Here is a 21,709-nt window from a genome sequence, read left to right as displayed (position 1 = left end):
AAAAGATAGTGATCAAAAAATGTTAATTTTTGTTTCCTCTTTCCTATTTGGAGAAAACACGTGTTTCTTCTTTTGTTGGAAATCATGACTTCCAAATACAGATTTTTTTTTTTTTTTTTTTTTGAGACGGAGTTTCGCCCTTGTTACCCAGGCTGGAGTGCAATGGCGCGATCTCGGCTCACCGCAACCTCCGCCTCCTGGGTTCAGGCAATTCTCCTGCCTCAGCCTCCTGAGTAGTTGGGATTACGGGCATGTGCCACCACGCCCAGCTAATGTTTTGTATTTTTAGTAGAGACGGGGTTTCACCATGTTGACCAGGATGGTCTCGATCTCTTGACCTCGTGATCCACCCGCCTCGGCCTCCCAAAGTGCTGGGATTACAGGCTTGAGCCACCGCGCCTGGCCCAAATACAGAATTTTTTACAATTTTCCGCTAGCCCAAAGTTCAGTGAATATGTTGATTTATTTGAGGGCAAGGACGTGAAAGGGAAGCCACCTAGGCACAATTTTCTGCGCAGGCCCTTACCAGATTAGCTTTTGTTATCAAAGAAAGAAAGAAAGAAAGAAAGAAAGAAAAAATGGTGTCATTCCTTGGGCCAAGGGATGTGCTCAGCACGTTCCCTACATTTTTCATTTAATCTTCGCAACAACCTTAAGATGAATGTTTTTATCTACTTCCCAGTTGTCTCTTGAGTAACTTGGCTACCCCACTATATGGATCAGTTTGCAGGGTCCTAGATCCCTTTGAAAATCTGATGAAAGTTATAAACCTTCCCTGGGAAGAAAGTCAGCCGCAAGAACTTTAAATAAATAGGAGTTCAGTGGCCCCCAGACTTTCCTGAGCTTACTATTTCACAAACTTGCCCATTCTTGAACTCTGCGCTGGAGGTTATGATTCTGTTAGGTACTTTAAGATGATGCACTCTTCCGAAGTTTTCGATTGAACTCCAGGGTAGCTAACTGAATTGACTTTTTCAGGTCCCTAAAAAGTTTCTCCTTGAAAAATAGAAGACGCATCACACCCACATACATGTGTGTGCACCTACCCACGCGGACACCGTATCACATCATCAGGGGAAAAAGTGACAAGATCTTGCTCATAACAAATTAATCCGATTCGCCAGAACTGCTTTCTTCACTGAGCTCTCACGTGTGCTCTGGCCTTCCTTTGAAGAAAAGAAATGTCAACGCTACCCTCTATTCACCTACTCCCATTTTCCTCCCCACTCCATTTCCACTCTCCCTTAAAGAGATGTGCGCACACAATCACTGCCCAACGCAAGAATACATCACTGCATCCAAAGCTCGGAAACTGTCCATGCAGATTCCTTTGAGTAGGTATTCGAGAATTTGTGGCTAGTTCCTCCCCATTTGTTTCCTTAGCCTGCTCTCAACCAGGTGTCTCCCGAACTTTTCCTCTCCCAACTCCGCCTCCATCAGCAGATGCTTTCTGTCACAGGGACTGGCGTGCCGCGGGCAGTGTGGTAGAGAAACGGTATGATGGATACGAGAAATTTGTACCCAGCAGCAAATGGGGAGTGGCCTCCAAGCTTGAGCGCTCTAGATCGGAATTCGGACTCCGTACGTGAAAGGGCCGGAACGTCTCTCCCAGCAACCACCCCAGCCGGCGCGCGGAAAACCCGGAAAGTGGATTTCGCCCCCGTTTCCTCCCGGAAACTCCTGGGGGTGCTTGCGACCGCTCTCACTGAGCATGTGCAAACGGCGGTGCGCATGCTCGGTCGCGGTCCGGTTCGGTTTCTGTTGCGGGACGCAGGGTGTCTCCTAGCGCAACCGGAACTAGCCGTCCCCGGACCGGCCTCCCTTGTCTCCGGCGGCCTGTGGTGGTCTCCGAGCCTCCCCACCCCTCCTTCCCTTTTCACCCCCTAGGCTTGGTTGCCCTTTCCCCGAAACAGCCGTCATGAGCGTGAAGCTGCGGGCGTCGTCTCCACCTCGGTGGCCGCGGCTGTTGCTGCTGTCGCTGCTCCTGCTGGGGGCGGCTCCTGGCCCGCGCCGGAGCAGCGCTTTCTACCTGCCCGGCCTGGCGCCGGTCAACTTCTGCGACGAAGAAAAACAGAGCGACGAGTGCAAGGTGGGTGAGGCCTGGCGAGCCCCTTGATGCACTTTCGGAAGGGGAACTCGCCCCTATCCGGGGAAACTGATCCCCGGGTGGGAAGGAGGGAAGGGGGCGTAGCAGTGGGTGGGGTCGAGTTTCCCCAGAAGCTTTTGGAGTCTGCTGGACTGTGGGTGGGGGGCTCTGGAACAGCCCTAGCCCTTGCAAGGGTAGATTCTGGAGGACTCGGTGGGCCTCAGACTCGCCTCGCGTCTTGCGGACCAAGTAGCACGAGCAGCTGTATTCACTTTTCCTGGAACAGAGACTGTGTGTGGAGCGCCCTTGGCGTTGGGCTTCGCGCCGCAGAGCTTTTTATATGCGTGCAGGTCCGCGCTTGAATGGTCGCTCACAGCCGTGTATCACGTACGCTAAGGAAGCGGGTGACCGACTCCCTGCATGTGAGCAACACTCAGCCTGGTTACAGTTTTCATTAACTTTTAACTTCATTGCTTCCTGTTTAATTGCACTTTCCTGGAACTGGTTGCTTAGAAGAGCTTGTTTCTAGGACTTTGATATCTTGCCTCACAAATAGAAGTTGGTTCTTTATTTGTGGAGTGTAACACCCAGAACCGTACAAACTGCGATAATAAAGAGTTGCTGTAATGGTTTAGACACTGGATTTCAGACTGTTGAGTGTAAAAGATTTAATACACAAATAAAAGACACCAGATCTCACTAGTTTCTCTGAGATGGTTTTAAACACTTAAAAGGGCAAATGATGGGAGAAACTAATATTTACCTAGGGCAAGTCTTGAAAACTTTGATCTCTTAAAACATTCACACTCAGTGTTTTCAGTTTAATTGCTAGTAAAAGAGGCCTGAGTAAAGTAACTTGCTTTTAGATTATCCGGGTGTAGGGGTTTACAGTAAACACACTATTACTTTGTTAAGTTTATTTAAAACTTAACATTTGGGGGATGAGGATCTCCTTGAAACCTTTAATGATTTTAACTATTCAAATAATCGTTCAGCAAACGTTTACAATCTATAAATAGGCTTATTTACTAAGTTCGATTTTTTTTTTTAAGCTGGTGTTTATTTTATTACTGCTAGCTTTACTATAGCTGTGACTTTTGAGGTTATTTTAGGGCATTAGATAAGCTATTAAATTTTTCATAACATTTTGGCAGTTTCTGTTTAGGTTGTCAGCTATTCTGAATGACATGTTTATACATCTTTGCAAAGACTTGTATCTGTTAAAAAAAAAATCTAAAGATCTCTAAAGTTTACTCAAATCAGCAGTTCAGTACTTAAGAGCACTCTGCAGGGTAAGAAGCTTATACTCTTTTGAGGATTTGACTGAAAGAATCCCTTCCTCTTGTGCTTCCACGTGGAAGAGAGATCTAGACTTGTAAGTACACTGGTTTTTCCATTAAGTATATTAGTAACCAACCTTTAAAGCTAGGATTTGGTCTTTAATTTAATTTTAACAGCAGTTGTATATTCTATTCCTAGTGCCTCAAAGATGAAAAATACATTTCCTGCCCTCTAGGAACCTCAAAGTAAGGGACATAAGCTTATGTACAGGTTACTGAAATTGATATATTGCACAGGATGATGTCCAAAGTGTTCTAAGACACAAAAGAGGAAACATCTGTGGACTAACTAGAGTCTTTAGGGAAAGCTCTGTAGAAGAAGTGACATTTGAAAAGTACTTCAGAAAATAAATAAGTAAAACTTACAGATGGTCTGCCAGTTAGGTTGTTTTCTCAACAGGTCCTTTGGTAAGTGGCTAGGTTGTATTATAGTTATTTTTTAGTTAATCTTGGGGGTCATTTTGGATTTTTAATTTTCATAGGTATAGGGATAAAACAGGCAGAGTAGATCATTTTTCTGAAATGTTTGGATTTTTACTTTTATTGCCAGCTACACTCACATCTGGTCAACGGAAACAACTCTTAGAAGAGCAGAGGGTGTACTTTTAGCACTTTTCCTACGATCAATATGACTTAACTGATGTAGAGAATTTGAAATAAACTTTCATACTTCTTTTCTTTGCCTTTCAAAGATGATGTTATAAATAACAGTAAGCAGTTTAAATTTGTATTACTTCAATCAGGATATTAATAATTTATTCTAATCCATTCTGTATTAAGGAGGACAGTCTTGTACACATTATTCAAAAACATGGAAGGAACTTCTTTAAAAAATTAGAAATGAGAGTTGTGCAATGGAAATAATTATTTCCAAAAGATGCTGTCAAGGTAGTGAATCTGAAGTTGGATAAATTGGGCAGGTCATTGATACTGTTACCAATAGGTTTTCCATCTGTAAAATAGGGATAATCATATTTGATTGTTACATATTCCCCTTGGAGGCTGTTTTGCATTTCTTAGAGGAAAAGTGCAATATTTGTCATTGCTGTGATAGTGTAGAGATGAGACAAATATCTTCAACATGTATATAATTTAGGTAGTTTTGTGTTTTTATGTACTGTAATGTTTGTGTTGTGCATTTAGTTCAGGATGTAAATTGAGAGAATCAGAAGAACCCTGAGGATTTAGTAATTTTCTGTGTTTAAAAATTATTTTATGTTGAATTCGCTGGCAGAGAAACAGGAGTCCAGTGAACATAAAATTCTATTTATATTGCTGTAGCTTCTGATTAATAATCTTAGCCTTCATAGATACCTTGAGTATGTTTTGATGGTCTCCTTTTTTTTTTTAAAACTTATTTTACATATGCATGCATTTGAATATTGAGGTGGTACACATTCTTATTGCTTTCTATAGCCTATACTCTTTCATTCTGTTTCTGTACTATGGTTTGCTTAACCATTCTTATTGTAGGACATTTAGATTGGCCCAAATTTTTCTCTATTATGAGTAGCTTAGCTACAGTGTATTTAGCAGTAATTATTTGCATATTCCCAAATATAAAATTCTAGACAAAGACAAGAAGTTTTGTGGTTCTGCTTAGTATTGCCAGATTTCTTTCAACAATGATAGAATTGATTTACAGTGCCTTTAACTAAATAATACCTTGTGTCACCACACTATTTTAATTTTTATCAATTTAATAGCGATGCAATGGTCCCTAAGACACTTTTTTTTTTCTTTGAGATGGAGTTTCGCACTTGTCATCCAGGCTGGAGTGCAATGGTGTGATCTCAACTCACTGCAACCTCCATCTCCTGGGTTCAGACGATTCTTCTGCCTCAGCTTCCCGAGTAGCTGGGATTACAGGTGCCCACCATAACGCCCGGCTAGTTTTTGTATTTTTGATACAGAAGGGGTTTCACATGTTAGCTGGGCTGGTCTCGAACTCCCGAGCTCAGGTAATCCTCCTGCCTCGGCCTCCCTAAGTGCTAGGATTACAGGCATGAGCCACCACACCTGGCCTAGACACTTTTTAAATGCTTTGCTTCCATTGCTGTTGAAGTTTCTGTGTCTTTTAGTATGTTTCTTTTATTTGCTTTATTTTGTTAGGTTTTGAAACCATAGTAATAACAGATTAAGCTGTGGTGTTTCTCTACTGTAGACTCTACTTTCTTAAAATCAGGGATACTATGTGACTGTAATAAGTAGAATAAAGCCCTGATTGTAAGTGAATAGAACTTCCAGGGCAAAGTACAGAGTTCTAATTTAGTTTCTAAAAGTTTTGACTGTTTCAGTTAGCTGCATGCTTTTTAGCTTTAGATCAAATCTTTGTGCTGAGTGGCATTCTGATGGCTAGAGGTGGAGATTAGCAAGCAGTTCGCCTTTGCTGCTTTTAATTTTCAAGTAATTATTGGGTTGTCAACCAGAATTCAGACCTAAGAACTAAAAATAGTATTAATTCTCCAAAACATCTGCCACTTTTTTACTGTTTGATGGATAGATCATGTTCTTAGATGAAAGATTACAATTTTTTTTTCCCTTTGCTGTAAGGGAAAATGACCAATTATACCCCCTAGTGGTTAAAAAGAATGTTTCAATGAATTTAACAACTTTTTAGTAAGAAGGAAAATTCCTTAGAGTCATACTTTCCTTTCTTGGTAGTTATTTCTAGAAGCATTTTATAAGTTGTATTTGTTATTCTGAGAGCAGTTGTGTATAAATACTGGAATGAGTCAAATTTAGAAAAATAGTCCTGAATGTTGATCTGAACAGACACAGAATAAATGTATATGTACCTGTTTTAATTTAATTTGACCATACAAGTAGTTTAAAGATTTTGAAGTATTTAAAGAAAAAAACATAATGTGTATATGTATTTATTGGTATAGTGATAAATATTTATTGATACTTAGTTTCACATTTTCAGTTTTCTCTGGAATAAGAGCATTGATTCTTAGCTTCTGGGAACTCATTAGTATTTGGGTGTCAGTGTTTTAAATATGAAATTTGGCATTGGAAGGAATAACTTTGACTATGGTAAATACACATTCCAACAGTTATTCCTTCTTCCTCTGAAAAGGTATGTGAAACTGAGAAAGTTTGCCTTTCAGAAATTAAATTTGTAAGTAAAACTATTTTAAAACTGTGATTGTTCATTATAGTGAATCTGAGAGTTAGAATGAAGAAAGCAAGAAAAGTCTATAAATAAAATTGTGTCTTTCTGCCTTTGGCCCCTCCCTAAGGTGGGTGTAAACTTGCACTTCCGAAGGTGTATACTGGAATATCTGTAACAAATCACAGACATATGCTTCACACCTCACACCCCACACAAACACACAGACCCACATCAGCACTACAGAAATTGATCTGTGCACTGTCAGCCTTAGAGCCCAGCTGCGCAAGCCCTTACTTCCCTGTTCTCTCCTGAAGTCTTCTATCATTATGGTCTCTCAGTAAGTTTTGTAGTTAATTGTAGCTGCTTTACATGTATCCCAACAATTTCATTCTATTTTCATTAAAATTAACTATGAAAGACTTTGGAGAAAATTTGTTAATTTTTCCCTTTTTTGCTCCTCTTCTCACTTTTCAAACCTGTTTATTGCCCTTTGCTAATAATAGTAGTAAAGACTACGATTTGTGTGTTTTATATATGCCTTAGCTAAACTTTATAACATTCCTATGTTATTTAGATTGGGAAACAGAAGCTCAATAAGATTTAGTAGCTGTCTCAAGTATACAGAGATGCTGCTAAGTAGTAAAGCCAGGATGCAAACAAGCCCAAGACTGAATCCAAAGTCTGGGTTCTTCGACACTGACTTGTACTCTGAGCACTCTTCTTCTTCTTTGCCTTTCCCCTGGGGAACCCTGACTGCTTATCACCCTGGACTTCGACAGTTCAACAAAACATTCTCTGTTATATGTAATTTCATTTCATTTTATTTTTCAGAAACAGTCTTGCTCTGTCACCTAGGCTAGAGTGCAGTGGTGCAGTCATATTCACAGCAGCCGTGATGTGTCTATGTAATTTTTAAGTAGTCAGGTTTTAAATTATTCCTTTTTCTGATATAGTCTAAAATTGAAATTTTATTTTTCAGGGCTTTGGGGAAAGAACCCTGGTAATTGTCTAGGAGATCAATTTCTGGGCATTGCCGATGAGATAACGGAAAGCTCATAAACAAGCATTTGTGAGTCCCAGCATTCCTCTTAAGACTTTTATTGTGTCTGAGTTAAGACTTCCCATCTTCAGAAATGCTCCACTGTGGAATTCTCTAATATTAAGTAGTTGAAGCTTCCATAGATTTCCTTGTTTATGGCCTCCATATCTCAAACCCTTTTGTGACTTGTCATTTGCCATGACCCTTGTACAGTCACATTTTTTTCACTGAGATTTCTTTCTCCCTTGAAAATCCAGTTGTAGGTGTGGAGTGAGACAGATGGGATGATAGTAGTGTAAGGTGGAATAAAAGAAACAAAGGAACCAGGAAATGGGAAAAAGTATTGTCCTGTGGTGTGGCCCATGTGCTTTGTTAAAACAATAAAATAGACTCTAGTTGTGACCACAGCTGGAATCAGGTATGGAATCAGCAGATTAGGACTAGAAATAACATTGTACATTTGAGAGAAAGATTTAAAAGGAAGACTATAGAATTCTAAATAAAGTCATTTCCATAAAAAATTTCTTAGTACAGGATTGTAATCAGTCTCGGTTTCTCTAAGTGACTTAGGATTCTGCAACTTCCTTAAAATGTTTTTGATGTTGTCAAAACTTTCCGTGCTTGAAATAACCTAGGTAGGGACAGTTTAAAGTAGACATGTGAAACAAGTAATCTTTGAAGCTCTTTCTAGTAACATCAGTTATAATCTAGAGTTGTCTGTCCCTGTTTAAGGCAAATTTTTGGGAGTAGGTGAACTTAACTCTTCTTGATGGTGAATAAAGATGTTTAGAGTGGAAAACGACCTTAAATAAATCAGATATTGCCCTCATATAGGTCATGCTATTTTAATGATAAGGAAACAAAGTCAGCTGGATATAGTGGCTCTCACGTGTAATTCCAGTGCTTTGGGAGGCCAAAGTGGGCAGATTGCTTGAGCCTAGGAGTTCAAGACCAACTTGGGCATGATGAAACCCCATCTCAACTAAAAATACAGAAATTAGTCAGGCCTGGTGGCATGAATCTGTAGTCCCAGCTACTTGGGAGGCTGAGGTGGGAAGATTACTTGAACCCAGGAGATCCAGGCAGCTGCAGTGAGCTATGATTGTACCATTACACTCCAGCCTGGGTGACAGAGTGAGACACTGTCTAAAAAAAAAGCCAAACAAACACACATACAAATCACACAGAGATTCAGTAGCTACTCCAAGAACACATAAATAGCTCTGTCACTTTTTAAAAAATTTTAAAATATGTTGTATTAGGCTGTTCTTGTGTTGCTATAAAGAAATGCCTGAGACTGGGTAATTTATAAAGAAGAGAGGTTTAATTGGCCCACGGTTCTGCAGGCTGTACAAGCATGGGAAGGACATCACTTGGCTTCTAAGGGGAGTCTCGGAGTTTCTACTCATGGCAGAAGGTGAAGCAGGAACAGGCATATCACATGGTAAAAGGAGGAGAAGAAAGTTTTTTGGTGGGGAAGATGCTACAGTTTACAAGTAGACCTCATAAGAACTCACTCACCAACGCAAGGACAGCACCAAGGGAATGGTGCTAAACCATTCATTAGAAGTCCACTCCCATGATCTAGTCACTTCCCACTAGGCCCTGCTTCCAACATTAGGGATTACAGTTTGACATGAGATTTTGGTTGGAACAAATACTCAAACTGTATCATTTCACCCCTGGCCCCCACAAATCTGATGTCCTTCTTACATTGCAAAATACAATCATGCCTTCCTAATAGTCCCCCAAGTCTTAACTCATTCCAGCATTAACTCAAAAGTCCCAAGTCCAAGTCTCATTTGAGACAAGGAAAGTCTCTTCTACCTATGAGCCTGTAAAATAAAAAAGCAAAAGCAAGTTACTTACTTCCAAAGGGGATGTAGGAATTGGGTAGATACTCCCATTCTGAAAGAGATAAATTGACCAAAAGAAGGGGGCTATAGGCCCCATGCAAGTCTGAAAATCCAGCATGGTAGTCATTAAATCTTAAAGCTCCAAAATAATCTCCTTTGACTCTATGTCCCACATTCAGGTCACCCTGATAGGAGGGATGGGCTCCCAAGGCCTTGGGCAGCTCCATCACTGTAGCTTTACAGGGTTCAACCCCCACAGCTGCTCTCACAGATTGTTGCTTGCCTGTAGCCTTTTCCAGGCACAGGGTATACACTGCCAATGAATCTATTATTCTGGAGTCTGGAGGACAGTGTTCCTCTCCTCACAGCTCCACTAGGCAGTACCCTGGTGGGGACTCTGTATGGCTTCAACCCCGCATTTCCCCTCCACACTGCCCTACTAAAGGTGCTCTTTAGGGGTTCTATCTCTGCAGCAGGTTTCTGCCTGGGCATCCAGGTTTTCTCATCCTCTGAAATCTAGGTGGAGGCTGCCAAACATTCTTCAGTCTTGAACTCTGTGTGCCCACAGGCTTAACACCACATGGAAGCCACCAAGGCTTGCATTCTGCAAATGACAGCTTGAGCTGTACCTCAGCCTCTTTGAGCCATGGCTGGAGCTGGAGCAGCCTGGATGCTGGGATCCCAAGGCTGCATAGGACAGTGGGGCCCTGGGTCTGCCCATGAACCCATTCAGTCCTCCTGGGGCTCTGGGCCTGTGATAGCAGGGGCCGCTGCAAAGTTCTCTGAAATGCCTTTGAAGCCTTTTCTCCATTGTCTTGGATATTAGCACTTGGCTCCCTTTTAGTTATGCAGATATCTCTAGCACATGGTTGCTGCACAGCCTGCATGAATTTCTCTCCAGAAAAAACTCTTTTTTTCTTTGCCGCATGGTCACACTGCAAATTTTCCAAATATTTATGCTCTGCTTCCTGTTTAAACATAAATTCCAGCTTTAAATCATTTATTTGATCCCTCAGCTAAGGTAGGCTGTGAGAAGCAACCAGGCTATCTTTTGAACACTTTGCTGCTTGGACATTTCTTCTGCCAGATATACTAGGTTGTCATTGTTTAGTGCAGGCTTCCACAGATCCATAGGTCATGAATAGAATGCAGGCAACCTCTTTGCTAAGGCATAACACATGGCATAACACATGTGGCTTTTGCTTATAAGTTCCCAATAAGTTTCTCATTTCCATCTCAGACCTCAGCAGCCTGACTTTACTGTCCATATCACTATCAACGTTTTGGTCATAACCATTTATGAACAGCCTCTAAGAAGTTCCAAACTTTCCCTCATATTCCTTTCTTCTTCTGAGCCCTCCATACTCTACCTCAAAACGAGTTCCTCATTTTCAGGTATCTTTATAACAATACCCCATCCTCGGCACCAATTTCCTTTATTAGGCTATTCTTGCATTGCTGTAAAGAAACACCTGAGACTGGGTAATTTATAAAGAAAAGAGGTTTAAATGGCTCACGATTCTGCAGGCTGTACAAGCATTGCACCAACATCACTCTGCTTCTCAGGAGGCCTCAGGGAGCTTTTACTTACGGCAGAAGATGAAGCGGGAGCAGGCGTGTCATATGGTGACAGCAGGAGCAAGAGAGAGTCGGGGCAGATGCCACATTTTACAAACAACCAGATCTCACAAGAACTCAGTATCAGGAGGACAGCACCAAGAGGGATGGACGGTGCTAAACCCTTCATTACAAATTCACCCTCATGATCCAGCCACCTCCCAGCAAGCCCTACCTCCAACATTGGAGAATACAATTTGACATGAGATTTAGGCAAGGACAGATATTCAAACTATATCATATACCTTGTGTTTCTGTCTGGATTATAAATTCCTAGAAGGCAAGTATTCATGGATTTGTATTATTTTATCAACCAAAATGTCTAGTATAGGACATTGTGGGTATTAAATCCATGTGTTGGCTGATTGAATTTCTCATGGTCTTCAGGATCTGTTGTGAATGTTCTTTGGTTTTCAGATATACTACAAATTCTACTACTTTTTCCTATTTAATAAATTGACTTCTTCTAAGGTAATTGTTCCTGCTTCTAGAACATTTTTCAACCCTAAATTTTACTTTTTTGTCTTTTTTTCTTGTTTTCATTTGGCTTCTGTTGCTTTACCTTAAGACTAAGGTCTGCTCTCAACTTTAAAGCTTTTTTCTTGTTGTTTTCATTTGGCTTCTGTTGCTTTACCTTAAGACTAAGGTCTGCTCTCAACTTTAAAGCCCTTCCTTTTTCCAGCTTTTAATTGTGACAATTTTCAAAATTCAAAAAAGTTGAAAGAGTAGTGTAATAATCACCTTTCAGTTACCTAGACCACCTAGAATCAACAGTTGTTTACATTTTTTTTATACTTGTCTTATCTGTATGTGTCTTTATGTTCTATAGGGGTAAATGTCATGCCATCTGTGGCATACTTTCACATGGTTCAACTTGAAGACCTTTATTAAACCATATAAACTTCCTGGCAGTCTCTTCCTTTCTTCTGGTTTTTAATATTTGCTTCACTTTACAATTCTTTTGAAATTTATTTGTCTTGCTGCAAGAATTGATATTTAGAGTTATCACAGATGTAGCATATTTACAAATAAATTGTAGATGGCTCTATTCTATGTTGTCTTTAATTTTAATTTACTTCCCATTCCTCAGCATGTGTGAGATGATAATTCTTAAAATTTCAGATTCTTGCAATTTAGAAAAGGAAGAATGAAAGTGCTGTGAAAGCCAAGATGAACTGAATATTCAAGCTGTGTTTGATTACTTTGCTGAACAATAAAAATAGGTCCATAATTTAGTGTTGATATCTGATAGGCTTTTTTTTTTTTTTGAGTTGGAGTCTCGCTCTGTCGCCCAAATTGGAGTGCAGTGGCATGATCTCAGCTCGCTGCAACTTCTGCAGTAGGAGGTTCCAGCGATTCTCCTGCCTCAGCTTCCTGAGTAGCTGGGATCACAGTCATACGCCACCACATATGGCTAATATTTGTATTTTTAGTAGACTTGGGGTATCGCCATGTTGGCCAGGCTGGTTTCAAACTCCTGACCTCAGGAGTTCCACCTGTGTCGACCTCCCAAAGTGCTAGGATTACAGGTGTGAGCCACCACACCCGGCCTTATGATAGACATTCTTCTAAAAGTAGTGTGGAAAAGTGTCAGAAGAGACAAGAAGGAAGACAAGTAGAGGAATAAAAGCATCAGAAATAAAACCTTATGGTAGCAACAGTTAAGTTTACCTACTTTGTTGCTGCAGATTTTTAACTTGTTTCTTTGTGTTAAAAAGTAAGGAATCCCTAGTTCAAAAGGCTACTATAGAATTTTGTGTGAGAGTTATTAATCTTTCCCTTCCCTAGGCTAATGGCCAAGACAAGAATAATGGATAGTCATAAACAAGGCTCAAAAGGCTGACTGTCTTAGTGGCCTTTAAAAACCCTGGAATAGCATCCTTGCACTACTTGGATAGATGGGAGGTGAGAGGAAGGAAGAGCCTTTCACAGAAACGTTTTTATTAATAAACCTTTATTCAGACTCAGGAATGGCCAGTTTCTTTAAGATAATAGATTACGGCTGCTGTGTTTATTATTTGTTATAGCTATTGCATGCCAATTATGGACCAGCTTCTGTGTGTGTGCTGTTTTCTATTTTATTATTATCTCATTCAGTTCCCATGTTCAAAATTATTACTTGCCGCAGAGCACTTAATAAGAGTAGACCTAGGATTTGAAACCCAGCATTCTGATGATATATTGTTTCTAAACTGAAATCACAGCCTCTATTTATGTGCTGTGTGTTAAAATTAACTTTGGTTTTAGATGGAAGACTGGAGAAGTAATATTTTCTTAATTTTGGTATTTAGGAAAAATTTGTAGACAGCCTTTGATAATTGTAGACATCCTTATAAATCACAAAGCAAGGCTGAAACATCCGCCTGTTAGATGGTTTAACACCCTTATTATGAGGAGGAAAATTGGAGTCTCCTTTATCAGATCAGGAAGAGTTGACAGATAAGGTGAATTTAATGGATATTAGATATTAGATGAAATGCCAAATGTAGGTAGATAAAAACTAATAACATGCAAATAAGAAAATGAGAGAGGAAAGGTTGTGAAAAACCCCTTTGGTTTATATACTAAAATGGAATAAGTGACAGTAATCAGTTTAAATGACACCAAGTTATATAGACAGAAGATTAACATGGTTACTGGAAACAAGTTTTTCTGGCTTCTAGAGTTACTTGAAGATTTGCTGTAGTTTTAGAGGGAGCCAATAAATTTGATTTCTAAAGTTTTGACAAGATTTTTTTTTTTTTTTTAAGGTTAAAATGGAGTTTAAAGGATGTGTGGTGTGGGTTGGCTTAAGGGCTGAGTGGGGTAGAGTGAGAGATAAATCCATGCAGAGTGCTGACAGTGGAGATTTCTAGGACTGGTGCTTGAGACTAATTTGGGTTTTAAATTTAGCAAAGAGAATGCACATGAAATGTTTTAATTTGCCAGTGGTACAAATCTCTATATGTAGCATAATGTAAAGCTAATAGGAATATATTTTCAGAAGCTGTCTTCAAGTTATATGAGATAGCAAAAAAAAAAATAAATTAATTTGGTCATGGACAAATTGAGAAAGTGTATCCAAAGAGAAACAGTGAACGTGTTTTTGAGATGATGAGCTCCAAGCTATTAGTTAGAATATAGGAAGGAAATAAAGAACTGTGCTTGAAGAATTTATGCTTCTGGGTGGAAAGGCTAGTGAAAAGTAACAGTATGCCTACATGAAACTTTGAGATACAAATCTTGAATTCTGCTGTAATTCTCAATGACATGCCTTTTGAGAAAGATAGGAGAATAGGGCAAGGTCCTGAGAAGAGCAGCTGGCATGATCAAGGAGATAGGTGATTCAGAAGATTAAGACTCAAAGAAGATAGGAGAGAATACAGAAAATGAGAATAATGTTTTCCCTCAATCTTAGAATGGTAGAGCCAAAAGTTGTGCCATGGAACTTCAGAGAGGACATCATAAATTAAGCAGAAATTTGTATTAGATCATCAGTTGAATATAAATGGGAGAAAGATTTACCCTAAATTTATATGCCCTGAGACAGTGTTCTAAAATTTTTTACATGGCCTCGGGCTTTCAGAGTTTGTGCTTTGTGTTGGACCCTCTGAGATTTAAATTCAAATAATACTGAAAAATACCTGGAAAACAGTTCTGAAGGATGTACTAGAATTCTAATCCAGCTCACTGCTTGTTTTTGTAGGGCCTTCAGGCTAAGAATTTTTTTTTTTTTTTACCTTTTTAAGTGGCTGGGAAAAAAATCAAAAGGATAATATTTAGTGATGAGTGAAAATTACATGAGAATAAAATATCAGTGCCCATAAGTGAAAGTTTTGTTGGGCTACAGCCGTGTTCACTTGTGAATGTAGTGTTTATGGCTGCATTTGCACTACGGCAGTGGCAGGGACCCACTATCCTGCAAAGCCTAAGACATTGCTCTGACCTTTTGCAGGGAAAGTTTGCCAGCCTCTGGATTAGACTAATAAAATTAGCGTTGTTTTTCCAGGAAAAGAAAAGTTTGTAGTGACTAGATTAAAAATGTTAGGTAGATGAAGAGACACTATATACAGTCATGAAGCGCATAACATTTTGGTCAACGACAGACCAGTGGTCTTATAAGATGCTGATGGAGCTAAAAATTCCTATTGCCTAGTGACATCCTAGCCATTGTAACATCATAGCGCAATTACCTTATTTTTTAAAATTTAGTGTAGCCTAAGTGTACAGTGTATATGTCTACTACAGTTGTGTATAGTAATGCCCTAGGCCTTCACGTTCATTCACCACTCACTGCCCAAAGCAACTTCCAGCTTTGCAAGTTCTATTCATGGTTAAGTGCCCTAGTCAGGTGTACCATTTTCTTCTTTTATACTATATTTTTACTGTACCTATCCCGTGTTTAGATGTGTTTAACTACGCAAATACCATTGTGTTACAGTTGCACACAGTATTTAGTACAGTCACATGCAGTTTAAGTATGTGACGGACTGCACCATATACCTGAGGTGTGTAGTAGGCTACACCAACTAAATTTGTGCAGTTACACTCTGTGATGGTCCCATGGCAGAATCCCCTAATGACACGTTTCTCCAAACACATCCCTATCGTAAAGTGACACATGACTGTAAGTGGTGCCGAGTAGCATGCTGTTCTTTCCCGTGCTGTTCTTTCTGTTTCTGGGCTAACACAGAAGCTGTTAGCCTCCTAAACAACTATTTCCATTTAATTAAATACACTTAAAATTCAGCTCTTCAGGTACACTGAGTGCATTCCAAGTGCTCAACAGCCACATGTGGCTGATGTCTACCATATTTGACAGTGTCGATGAAGAAAATTACATCATTGCTTAAAACTCTGCTGGACATGGCTATGTAATAGTACATACAGTACTTTGCCAGGCGCTGATCTTGAATCTTCTCAAAAACGTCTAGAAGTCGGATTATCACTTCTGTTCTACAGATGAGAACATTGAGGAACAGAGAAGTGAAGAAACTTGCCTAGAATCACACAGCTAGTGTCAGAGTCAGGATTTAATCCCAGGCACTTAGCTTCAGAGTGTTGCTTCTTAATCATTTCGTGCTATGAGAAAGGCTGAGAGTGAGGAATACGCTTAATTGACATCGCTTTATTTGTTGACAGTGCTGTACAGATTTTGAAACATAAAACTTAGAAAAGTTGTGTGGAAAATAATGGCTACATTCCTTCCTAGAAGGAAATCGAGAGATGGGAACTAGACTAGCTTTTTGGGGACCTTTCAGTCTTTATTATGTTAAATGGATCATTTGAATTGTGATGTATCTTTCAGAGCAGTGTTGACCCCTTCTATTTAGTGGAAATTATTTTGGCAAAGAAAGCCATTAAATGGGAATTTTGTCTTCACAACAGTTATATGTATTTGTGTTAATTCAAACATGCTGTAGTGCTACAATATAATGTCTTATTGCCATTTTGGCTGTGTTGAAGGGTGTGTTGCCATTGAGTTGTAATTTCACTTGAGTAGGAGTGTAGGGGCTGCATATGATACTGATTTCAGGATTACATACAAAGGCTAATGCCCTCCTTTGAATAGTATGAGTATTAGGTGAGCGTTTTATTGGATGAACATTTGGTTTTATTTTAACAAATGCATAGCATGTCATTTGTCAGGTGCAATTCGAAGTACTTTATTTATTTTTTTTAATTTTTTTTTTTTTTTTTTTTTTGAGACGGAGTTTCGCTCTTGTTACCCAGGCTGGAGTGCAATGGCGCGATCTCGGCTCACCGCAACCTCCGCCTCCTGGGTTCAGGCAATTCTCCTACCTCAGCCTCCTGAGTAGCTGGGATTACAGGCACACGCCACCATGCCCAGCTAATTTTTAGTATTTTTAGTAGAGACGGGGTTTCACCATGTTGACCAGGATGGTCTCGATCTCTTGACTTCGTGATCCACCTGCCTCGGCCTCCCAAAGTACTGGGATTACAGGCTTGAGCCACCGCGCCCGGTCCGAAGTACTTTATAAATGTTAACTCATTTAATCTCCATATCCCTATGAGAGAAATACTGATATCCTCATTTTACAGATAAGAAAACTGAAGCACCCATGAGGAAAGTGACATGTTTAATGATTTGACCAAAGTCACACAATTAGGCGAGTGATAGCACCGGGATTTCAACCCAGGCAGTCTGGCCACAGAACTTGTACTCTTGCCCGTTGTGTTTTGCTGCTGTTTCTGGTGGGAGGAGACTATTGATTTGTTTTAATTGTACATCAACCATCTCATCTTGATTTGGGGGTTAGCAAATGTCGAGGACTGTTGACGGCACTAGAAAGTGAGATCAAAATGACAAGTATGGCTCTTTGCCACTCCCAGAAGCCTCATGATCAGTCCAGAGTCAGTGTACAGCTCTAACTCTGTAAAATAAATACTTTCCCAGCTGAACAGCTCTTAATCATTTTTTTATTAGCACCAAAAGTACTTCAGGTCACACATCACTTGATGGGTTCTTCAGCTAGTAAATTCTATCATGAGTAGCTTGAGCTTCTTTTGAGAGGGTGGGTAAGCATTATGGGTCCTGTAGAACTTCAGCTATACCTGGGAGAAATTTTGGAAGCTTTAGTAGGAAAGTGTAGCTTAAAATTAGCCTATATTTCCAAGGAAGTTGATACAGCTTATCTCCCTCTACCCTGTTGTTGAACTTGGTCTGATCATTGCCACCTTCTTCACTGCTACTACCTTGTAGTTCAGTATTCTTAAATTGATGGAAGCCATCCTTCAAAGTGAGACATTGTGGTCATTGTCTATCCCTATGCGCTTAAAAGTACACATATGCATGGAATTGTATTTCCAGTACAGTTAATCTAGAAATTTCTAACCAAATTAGCATTTCTTGGTTGCTTGCTGTGAAAATGCTAGAAAGTTTAAAAATAAAAATATTTGTGCTGCAGAGTGTAATACCAAATTTGGAAACCAGATTTTTAAAAACAGCATTTATATTAATATGATAAATGCTTTTAGTTAAAATATTGTATTAATTTTTAAGAAAATTTAGAAGTGCATTAATGTTTAACCCCATGAATAATGCACAGTACTAGAAATGCTTAATCATACATAGTACATTATACCAAAACGTGCATAACTCGTTCATAACATGCTTACAAGCAAGGATTCTAATTCCACACAGGACCATAGCACATAACAGCTTAACCCCCATCAAACCATACCCCCATGGATATTGTCCAGTAATATACATCATTAACTGTACATCCATACATTAAGTCATTGATCGGACATTGATTGGAGACATTTGCAACTCTGGAAATTATTTTAGTGTATTTTAAAAATTAATTACTAAAAAAAATTTTAAGACAGAGTCTTGCTGTGTCACCCAGGCTGGAGTGCAGTGGCGCCATCATAGCTCGCTATAACTTTGAACTCCTGGGCTCAAGTGATCTTCCTGCCACAGCCTCACAAGTGGCTAGGAATATAGGCTCATGCCATTATGCCCAGCTAATTCTAAAAAATTTAAAAAATTCTTTTTAGGGACGGGATTTTGCTATATTGCCCAAGTTGGTCACAAACTCCTGGCCTCAACTGATCTCCCACCTCAACCTCTAAGGGGCTGAGATTACAGGTGTGACCCACCATTCTTGTCCCTATTTTGGTGTATTTTCAATGTATATAAATCCAATCAGTGAATGGATTTATAAGAGAATTGTTTAAAGTTGACTGGAATTATAACATTTTACATTTTAGACATGACAAATTATTTTTCTTTCTTTTTCCTTTTTTTTTTGGAGACAGAGTCGCTCTTGTCACCCAGGCTGGAGTGCAATGGCACGATCTCGGCTCACTGCATCCTCTGCCTCCGAGGTTCAAGCAATTCTCCTGCCTCAGCCTCCCAAGTAGCTAGGATTACAGGTGCCCACCACCACTTGTATTTTTAGTAGAGAGGGGATTTCACCGTGTTGGCCAGGCTGGTCTTGAACTCCTGACCTCATGATACACTCACCTCAGTCTCCCAAAGTACTGGGATTACAGGCATGGGGCACTGCGCCTGACCTTCAAATTCTTTTTTAATTCTAAGCGTGACTTAAGGCTTTATGTCCTGTTGTTTATATTCTAATTTTGTGTTTCCTTCTTTTCAGGCTGAAATAGAACTATTTGTGAACAGACTTGACTCAGTGGAATCAGTTCTTCCTTATGAATACACAGCGTAAGTTTTTAGCTTGTTTTTTATCTCAAATTTTATGTGACCCATCAGAATTTTGTACATTGAGAACTTCGTTTTCTGGTAGTTATGGACAAATTGATACGCAGTTTTAAAATGTATGAGGCCTGAGAATAATTTTTTTAAGATGTACTCTTCTAAGGTGGGATTAAAAATGTGAGCTTCATTTTATGTTGCTTTGTAATACAACAGAAGCACTGACTAAACAGTGGATTTCCTTTTTTATCCGACTGAACAAAAAGCTATTTTGTTTTCTATTTTGTTTTGTTTTCTTAAAATTTTAAATAGCTCCACATATTTTTAAACAAAATTTTTATGTCCCATGTAATCAGTTCCCAGAAATAACTACTTCGATGTCTACTTCGCCACATCTTTTCTCTGAATAGTCATATATATAATCACATTTATACATTTTGGTTTTAAACAAAAGTAGATCTGTAGTATTTGTTTTTACGTTTTTGAGACAGAGTCTTGCTGTATTACCCAGACTGGAGTGCAGTGGCGCAATCTTGGCTCGCTACAACCTCTACCTCCGGGTTTAAGTGATTCTCCTGCCTCAGCCTTCTGAGTAGCTGGGATTACAGGCATGTGCCACCATGCCCTGCTAAGTTTTATATTTTTAGTAGATAAGGGTTTCACCATGTTGGCCAGGCTGGTCTTAAACTCCTGGGCTCAAGTGATTCGCCCACCTTGGCCTCCCAAAGTGCTGGGATTACAGGCGTGAGCCACTGCACCTGGCCCGTACTATTATTTTTGATTTGCACCTTGTTTTTCTCATTGAATATATTGTGGGCATCTTTCCATGTCAATACATAGCTACCTCACTCTTTTTAGTAGCTGTCATTATTTCTATTGTAGAAATTGTATAGATTCCATGTACAATTTATTTCACTAATTTCCTATTTACCAACATTTGATTCTTTCCAGGTTTTTTGTTTGTTTGTTTTTGAGACAAGGTCTTGCTTTGTTGCCCAGGCTGGAGTGCAGTGGCGCGATCATGGCTCACTGCAGCCACAACATCCTGGGCTTAGGTGATCCTCCCAATCTCAGCCTCCTGAATAACTGGGACCATAGGCTTATGCTACCATGCCTGGCTAATTTTTTTATTTTTATTTTTTGTGATGATGGAGTCCTACTGTGTTGCCCAGTCTGGTCTCAGACTCTTGGGTTCAAGTTACCTTCCACCTTCACCTCCCAAAGTGCTGGGATTACAGGCAGGAGCCACTGCGCCTAGCCCAGTTTTTTTGATATTTTGAAAAATGCTGCATGAATATCCGTTATTAATTTGACCGTCGTATACCATATTGGGTCTAAAACTGTTCCTGAAGTTTAGTTTAATCTAATTTCTCTGGCTTAAAACTTAAGAGTTTTAAGAGAAAATAGTTTGCTGTAGAGAAAAGCATACACAAAAAAGGGAAGACTATCCTATAAGAATTCATATACCTAAGTATGTCTAAGAAAAGAGTACAAAATACATGAATGGGTAGACTATAACTGTTGAATACTTAATTTTTTCTAGTTTTTGTTTTGTCAAGTAAAGAAACATCTCAAATCTTTGTGGGTATTCTTAGGAAAAGTCAGTGGATCTGTTATATACAGTAGATGGAGAATCTTCATTTGGGAACTTCCCAGCCCCAGGTTTTTTTCATCACCGGAGATCCACCTTCCTCTTAGGAATCTCACCAATCTGTTACTGTTACTATACTGATCTCAGGTATTCCCTGTATCATTCCAGGGTGAGCACAGATTAATTTTCTGTAGCAAAGCTGAAATTAAGGTATAATGTTTAAACAGAACTTTATTAATGTTGGTTAGTAATACAAGGGGATTACAACACAGAATCTTATAGGTGACTGACTATATCTTCTCCACAGCACTGTTCACAGAGGGTCTGTTTAGCCATGCTTCACATATTGGGATGTGTTGGCCAGTATACTGGGATGAGACAACTGCAGGTAGACTTGATATACGTTACTGAAACGTCATTTTAAATTATTTGAATTAGAAAGGTACAGAAAGGAGATAAGTTATGCAAAATTTGCTTGAATAATAAGGATCTAAATAATTTTATTATTGAAAGTGAACAAAAATAAATGAGTTAATTTAAAAGATCCTGTAATATGCATTCTAAAAAAAGAACATTATTTAGAAAACAAAATATTCTGAGGCATAATTTCAGGTGCTTTTGTTTTTTTATGGGGGAAGATGTGGTACTTAGAACTTGGAGTATGTATAGATTTCTTACTCATCTACTAGATCTGCTAGAATGATCAGTACCTAGTCTACTCTCAAGATATTGGCTAGGTGTTAGATATTTCATCGTTCTCTTTTATGTGTAAAAATTTAAATATTCTTCTCCCAGGTTTGATTTTTGCCAAGCATCAGAAGGAAAGCGCCCATCTGAAAATCTTGGTCAGGTACTATTTGGGGAAAGAATTGAACCATCACCATATAAGGTTTGT

General features: G+C 39.3%; 1 protein-coding gene across 1 annotated transcript in view; it reads left to right on the top strand.

Annotated features, from left to right (window-relative positions):
- The first annotated feature begins 1,716 nt into the window (after positions 1-1,716).
- The window catches only part of TM9SF2 (transmembrane 9 superfamily member 2), a 64,889-nt gene continuing 44,896 nt past the window's right edge, over positions 1,717-21,709 (top strand). Inside the window, exons 1-3 of the mRNA XM_003928220.4 lie at positions 1,717-2,089; positions 19,165-19,232; positions 21,610-21,703. Coding sequence (XP_003928269.1) covers positions 1,919-2,089; positions 19,165-19,232; positions 21,610-21,703 — 333 coding nt within the window. The 5' untranslated portion in view covers positions 1,717-1,918. The remainder of the gene's footprint in view (positions 2,090-19,164; positions 19,233-21,609; positions 21,704-21,709) is intronic.

The sequence above is a fragment of the Saimiri boliviensis genome, chromosome 16 (assembly GCF_048565385.1).
Source record: "Saimiri boliviensis isolate mSaiBol1 chromosome 16, mSaiBol1.pri, whole genome shotgun sequence".
Lineage (NCBI taxonomy): Eukaryota > Metazoa > Chordata > Mammalia > Primates > Cebidae > Saimiri > Saimiri boliviensis.
Note: the sequence above shows the minus strand (reverse complement) of the source record. Positions and strands in the feature narration are given on the sequence as shown.